Below are 7,353 nucleotides of genomic sequence, written 5' to 3'. Positions count from 1 at the left end.
ATTCAAAATATATATATTATATATGTGTGTGTATCTCCATATATATTATTCACATATGAATGCATTTCATTCACCATAGACACTGAGAATCAATTTATTTTTAAGTGTGATATGCAACCAAACATTTTCTCAGATAAGCCAAGAATGCTTGGATAACTAGTACAGCATAGGGAACAATGTAGATCTCAATTCTCCTCCAAAATTAAACTTTGTGACTTCTAAAATATTTTTTTTTTTAGTATAGCCCAATCATGCTCCTTTTTCCTCCCAGGATCAAATGACAGATGCTTTTCATGAAAATACAAAAAATGTTTTCTTAAAATCTATTTCCCGTTTCTGTCGCTGGAATAAAAGCTTTTGCTAGTGGCAGACACATGCTTTGAAACTCAGCAGCTTTTTCAGGAGACTTCACATAAAGTCCATAGACTGGGCAGATACAAGGGACTTTTTGCACGATTGTCTGTAGATTCAAGACCTTTTGTTCCCTCATATTTAGTCTTTTTTATTTATTTTAAAATATAGGAAGTATACATTTTAATTTGTGTAGGACTTGTGGATGTAGTGTAGAGGGCTATTAGCTGTGCTGCAGCTGAGTTCTGTGATGGAGTACTCTTACCAGCCTACAGTCCCTGCTTGGGGATTGTCTCAGTTTATGGAGCAGCAGAAGGCACTGGAAATAGCTTGGAAGTAGAAAAGGAGGCCTGTGAGAACAGTTCATGAAGGGGAACACAGAGGTGACCATGGGCAAGGTCAGAGGGTGGAGCACTGGCAGAGAACAGGGACGAAACTCCTTCACTTAGAGCTTGGATTCGGTATTTGGCAGCAGATATTATTTTGGTTTAGGTTGAAGCTTCAGTTTTGAATTTTGTGCCATAAAAATCTTCTGAATTGTTGATTAAACTATTAGCAAATAAATCTACCCTCTTCAAAGCCAATGTTTATTACCACTCATAATGCATTTCTTTAGAAACGAAGTTTTGGTTTAGACATGTTTTACAAATATATCACCCGTTTTGATTGTAGCTGGTACTAATTTGTAACTACATAGCTAATGGTGAAACACAGCACTAGAACGTCTGGTGCTTGCAGAAAGCTACTTATATTTTAATGACAGGTCCATGAATGAATGCAGAGCATACTGTGTTACATTTCTGTAAATGTTTACAGAAATAGCTGTGTTTTGCAACAATCTGTCATGCAGATTCATATTTCGTGTTAGAAAATGTGCAAGAACTTAACTGAAAGCTTAGAGATTCCCCTTTTTAATTCCATTCCAGAATCATCAGAAATTTTCATCACTGTGCTTAGTTTAAGTGTAAAATGCAACACTTTTTATACTTCTACCCTGTGGAGGAAAATACACTGTAGGTCCTTGATGTCAATGTTCTGAGAGTCCAATATTTGCATTAGGAAATACTTCGTATCTCCTAGTGGGAGTAATGAAACTGGATTCCTGTGGTGTGAATAGATGCCATAGCTTTTATTGTGCTCCATTTTTCCATGTGTAATTGAACAGCTCTGTAGCAAGAGAACAAAGGTTAGATGTGTGCAAGTTTATCTGGGTACTAAGTTTCAATTAGAGAAAACCCCAATTCCTTCTGTTTTCTCCAGATTGTCTGAAGTTTGTATGCAAAGGACATGCTACTTTCCTCCTCCAACACTGCCCTGACATAGAGTTCATTTTTATTTTTAACCATCATTTTTTGGCCTCAAGTCCTAGATATCTGGGAAACTTACAGGTATCAAAAGGTGTAGTTAAAAGAATTTCAGGACCATCTCACAACGTAGTAAGAAAAAAAATTGTTGCAGCTAATACTTGCTTTTTTATGATCATTCAAGCTAATATACCACACAGCTGAAAATCTCCAGGGAGCAAATGAGCTGTGTCCTTTGCACAAAGAGATTTAGCAGATGCACTGTTACTTTTAAGGAGATGTTATTATTATATTAGGCTGCAAATGTTTTTGATGTCTCTGAAATAACCTTTGAAGAGCTCCAGCTTCCTGTGTGGTGATACGGTCAGTAGCACAATGTGGTCCAAGCAGCTCTGTGTTCAAATCATCTGTCTCTAATACTTGTCCTTGCCAAATAGGGAGGTTGGATTGATTTGATTTTGAGCTCGGTTACATTTATCTATCTGATTTTGAGTTGGGTTTGATTTATCTCTTGAAACCTGATTTATCTGTCTGTTATGACATTTCTGTATAACCTAGTATGTGAATGTTCTTTATTTTAAAGACAAGCAAACTATGGAGAAAATTATGGAGGCCAGCAGCTGTGAACTTTTCACCAAAACCGGGTTAAAGGCAGCACAAATATAAGCGCCAATGAAGGAACAGATCAGGTTACAACTAGGTACAGTACCTGAACTTCAGCAAGGCAGTTCTGCATTTACTGATGTGGAGAGGTCGACTATGTGTCCCACAAGTCTTTCTGGCGCAAGTACAGTAAGTTCAGACACCCTTCATTTCTCTCTCTGAAAGCAGCAGCCCTCTGCATTTCAGTGTTAAGGTGTGGGCAGGTGGTTCCCCATCCTGGGGATCAGCCCTGGCCGTGTCCTCCCGCCACGCTGTGAGACACCCTCTCCTCTGGCCCCAGAGGGATGGGGCTGCCTCACGGAGACTGGGTCAACCTTGAGCCTCCACAGCCCTGCTCCCAACAGTGAACCGTGTCCCAGACCTCTTCACTGCTCTCACATGTTCTGGATACAGCAGTCAGAATATCAAGGAAAAAAGATGCCCAGGGAACAGTAAGGTAGTAACTCTGCCAAGTTACTTCTGTGTTGAAGGTACATCTGAAGAGATTGGCTTTTCCCTTCTTCCAGCCATACTTGGGTCAAGAGATCAGCGCAAATGTGCAGGACATGTTACAGTTGGTTCCTAATCTGAGCTGCATATGAATTTCCTTGAAGCCAGGGAAACAAAAATTCTTTTTCATGTTCTCACTTAAGGCAATGAAACTTTTAAACACACGGTATTTTATGTTTATGTTTTTGTCAGGTCCTTCCTATTTTGATTTCAGGAGAGTGACAGCACTGGTTTGATTACAGTATTGCTTTTGGTAGAAGCAATTAGATGTGGTAAGATGTGGTTCAGATGCACTGAACCTTTCAGTGATATTCTGTGCATTTTTCATAGCGAAGAGTAATAGAGAAGTTTTATGTATGCTTTCCAGGCATAGTTTTCAAGGCTTTTGAGAGACATTGCTGCTTCCATTCTGCTTGGAAACTGAGGCAGAGAGATGTGATGTGTGTTGTTAAGGGTGTCAGGAAAAGCTGAGTCAAACCAGCTGAGTCCTCTGACTCCCAATCCAGCACCCCTTGGAGCAGAGCCCTTTGCCACCCCAGCACCGCTACGCTGGAGACCAGCGATGAAACTCTTTGTTTGAAGTGGAGCACTCCAGGCCCTGTGGGATTTGCACACTAATCCTTTGTGTGACAGCACTCGCATCTCAGGCTTACAAACATGAGGGTGCTGAGTGTGTTATAAGTGTTTGGATAGATAAAAAGAAAATAAACTGTTAAAATGGCTCGATTTTTTAACTTGTAAGAAAGTCTCAACAAGACAAGATATTAGAAGTGCTAAGAACAGCTCTGAAAGGATGTCAAGATAGTGCTACTATCAACATGAGCGTTTGTGGTGATCCTTCAAAAAAAGAAAAAAAAAAAGCTGAGAAAAAATTTTTATTCATTCTGTCCCCTGGGGACGCACTGACTAGTGATGACTTGTCTGGCTCAGCTATGTGTGGTCTAATTCACTTTATTGCCAACATCAGTCAGCACTCATTAGAAGTAAACTTCAGCACTTAGTTCACATTCAGTAAATAGGTTTATTAGTTTAGGTGAAATACTCTTAAGTCCTCAGCCTCACCCAGATGTCACAGTGATCTGGGTGTAACAAGGAGGGAAACTATTCATAAATCCTTCTATTATTTTAGTGTCGCAAAAATCAAGTTCAGTTTTATAAATTACGGGTTTGACTCTTCTTCCACGGAGTCTCTGCTGTTACAGCCCCAAGATTTGCTCATTTTCTCTAGCTGCAAGTTTACTTTCAGTTCAGAAAATTACTCAATCATGTGATGACAACTGTCTAATGCAAACCGAAATGTAGATTTGAATCTAAGTTTTTAAAAATCCTTCCTTACTAGAATTAATAAAATTAATTATTTTACAGCATATAGATGATCTATTAGTGATGACAAAGTACTTCAACACAAAGGTTTATTGATTGTGTTAAAAACACATTGCACTCATTACGCATTGAATGCATTTCTACTTGAGCTACAAGTTTGTTTCAGCAAGCAGTTTTTAACCGCTTCAAAATCCCAATAGGCTAACATTAAAGAAAACAAAAAGGACAAAAGTTGTCTTTTCTTGTAGAGATGATTTTATATAATGCTAGGAAATTTGGTGCCATCCAACAGTGTACCCAAATATAAAATCATAAATAGTTACTCAGTGCAATAAATAAAGGATTATTTTTCTTATTGAATTTTGAATTTGCTTTATTGGTATAAATTTGGTGATTGGCATTACTTTCACATTTGTTCTTCTCTTCTCCATACTTTTCTTTAAAAGAAGTATCCAACAATGTCTTGCAATCAGTGAGCTTGTAGCAGCGTTACAGAACCGCAGCCGCAAACACAGCAGGTGATGTGGTAGTTAGCTGAAAAACGTTTTCATGTTAATTACATAGGAGCTAGGCTGTGCATGAGGCTTTTAAAATTATTTGTAAAAATCAACAACAAGCCACCCAAAAAAATCCCATACATAGTATGCTTGGAAGCAGGTTTGCTTGGAAATAGATTCTTGTGTTAGTGCTAGTATAGCTGTTAATGACCCCAGGGCCTCCTCTGAAATCGAAAGGACACAAAGCCACTGTCAGGATCTTGGGAGGCACTGGGACTTCCAGTGGATCTCCTGCTTTTTTGGAGCTGCTGACAAACAGACAGTGAACATGTGCATTTTTTCTTTGCTTGTGTATATATGAATATGTGCTGTGAGTTTTAAGCATATGGAACTGTTGACTCATTGTTTGGTGATCTTGTATATGAAAAAGGTATGGAAGGCAATAAGGCCTTTCTTCAGTTCATGGTCTGAAGTAAATCATGTCTATCAAGGTGTAGATTTTGAATTATTTTCTTGTCACTGAAAACTGTAATTATTTAGGCAATTTGAAACATGGAAACCTATGGAAGAGTATAATGCTTGCGTGTAGTGTAGCTCCATAAATATATTGAACTACTGTCCTCTCTCTTCCTGTCATCTCTTTTAGCTGTTTCTGAACTTTAACAATCTGACTTGAATTTAAGTTAGCTTAATTACTTATAGAATACAGCAATAGTCAGAGTACACATAATACCAACAGAGCTTCAAGGAACTTGTTAAAGAATGTAAATTTAATTTGAGCATACATAAAATGGTAGCCTAGACCCAGGTATGGCAGCAGCTTCGTTATCGAATAAAAATCAGTGATGTAAAGTCCTCATATACTTCATCCCAGGAATCTGACAGCCGTTTACTCTGCAGGATTTGATAGTATGAGAGCAAGTGAAAAGATGAGATTCCAATTATGGTAGTTTTCATTTAAATTGGCATCTTTTATAAACCTCATGCTCCTATTAAAACAGGTGAATGGAAATTATCAGGTCCATATCACATAAATTATTAAAGTGCTTTTATGTTATAAACAGACAATAGAAAACATCACTTTTACAGTTTCAGTATGATTTAAATCTATTTAATGACTAGTTTGCAGGCTTTCATTTCAGAATTTAATGTGGGTATAACAAATATGGTGAAGCATCTTGTTAATACCTTTTCAGGTTAACCTATTGGTAGAGTGGTCAAGGAAAATGTGTCTGTCTTTGTGGCAAAAACAGAACCTTAAGCCCAGAAAGCTATGAATAAGTTGAATTTCTTAACATATGTGCATGGACTTTTGTCAATGTGGAGAGGATGGAAGGATTTTCATTAACATAAAGCTATTTTAGTTTCTGAAGGGCTCAGTGATCCAAATCCTCTCAGTATTCATCTACTTTTCATTATTTACATCTAGATCTAGGTCATGTTGTGTGTCTACAGCCTTCACGTTTCTAATGTTTTGTGACCTTTAGCAGTGTGTTAAACCATGTGTTTTTGCAGATGGGAATCTGGGACTAGAGAAAGTAAAAGCTTGTTAATACTACGGGGGCAATCAGTGTGTTTCTGTTCCCAGATTTGTAAATACTGAGAAGAGGTTTGTTACCTCAGGTGCTGGGTTATGCGGCTCTACTGATTTCAGACCTGCAATGGAATCCCCATGTCGCTGGTACCGCTCCATGGGGATGTACTAACTAGATTGTTATCTGCAGGAGGCAGATACACCCTCAGTGGCCCATGCAAGGTGTAGAGGATATTTATAGTGGAGCTGGAATGACATTTAGATGATGCCGCAATGGACTGATATACTCAGTGGATGATAATCCTGCATGATCCATTTATAATGTTGCTGATTTTTTTGCAAACTTGCAGTCAAAGTAATGAAACAAGAGTAAATTAACCTGACTGAGTCCTGGTAATTTCATTTTGGAACTGATATGTATATGCTTATTGATTGAAATAGTTTTGAAGAACTTGCCATTTCTTGGAAGCACCAAGAGGTTAGTCTGTCTTGGTGTCACTGATGATGTCAAATCATCTTGTGAATACTGGTAAATTCCATAGCGTGCACATCCAACTGTGTCTGTGAACAACGGCATCAAACATACAGGTCACGTCATAGTATGTTTCTTTACAAGGTACAAGTACTACATAATAGATTAAATGCTGACATGTTTGGTCAAGGAAAGAATTTTTATATTGCTGTTTCAAAACCAAATACTTAAAGCAACTTGAAGCCTAAAATGGCTGCTTGCTAAATCACTCCAGTAATGTGCCTAACTTTTTGCAGAGAACAGAGGTCACAATTAAGAATAGGATGGAGCTGCCAATAGTGGTTTTTTTATTGTTTAGATAGGCCAAAGGCTTAGTGTTTGAGACACTGTTGAGAAGGACAGCGTTAAGAGTTTCTCCATGAATCAGAAGATGAGAACTTAATTGTCAGTCTCCCAAGTATGACAATTAGCCTGTGTGTGCCACCAGAGTATATACTGTGAGTGTCAGTGATAATACCCTTTCCTTCTCAATTTTGTTTGGAAGGCAGTTGTTGGTATTGTTAGTTAATACAACATTTGTGACATTCAAACGCAATTTTGTTGAAGCTACTTAATGTTTCATGTCAAATAAAGAAATGGTCCACAAGCTTTTTGAAGTCGATCGTTTTTGCAGAAGAAGCTGTTTTCAGCTGTCTTCAGAGAAGTGCAGATCAATGAGCT

The 7,353-nt window shown here is 38.1% G+C and overlaps 1 protein-coding gene across 1 annotated transcript in view; it reads left to right on the top strand.

Annotated features, from left to right (window-relative positions):
* Positions 1–2,327: 2,327 nt before the first annotated feature.
* The window catches only part of LOC104542758 (roundabout homolog 1-like), a gene marked incomplete at its 3' end in the record, with an annotated part of 81,255 nt that continues 76,229 nt past the window's right edge, over positions 2,328–7,353 (top strand). The window contains exons 1-2 of the mRNA XM_010187176.1: positions 2,328–2,447; positions 3,022–3,079. Of these exons, the coding sequence (XP_010185478.1) occupies positions 2,328–2,447; positions 3,022–3,079 (178 nt within the window). The remainder of the gene's footprint in view (positions 2,448–3,021; positions 3,080–7,353) is intronic.

Source organism: Mesitornis unicolor, unplaced genomic scaffold, assembly GCF_000695765.1.
Source record: "Mesitornis unicolor isolate BGI_N332 unplaced genomic scaffold, ASM69576v1 scaffold52176, whole genome shotgun sequence".
In the NCBI taxonomy this organism is placed as follows: domain Eukaryota; kingdom Metazoa; phylum Chordata; class Aves; order Mesitornithiformes; family Mesitornithidae; genus Mesitornis; species Mesitornis unicolor.
The sequence above is the reverse complement of the archived record's forward strand: the minus strand, read 5'-3'. Positions and strand labels throughout refer to the sequence as shown.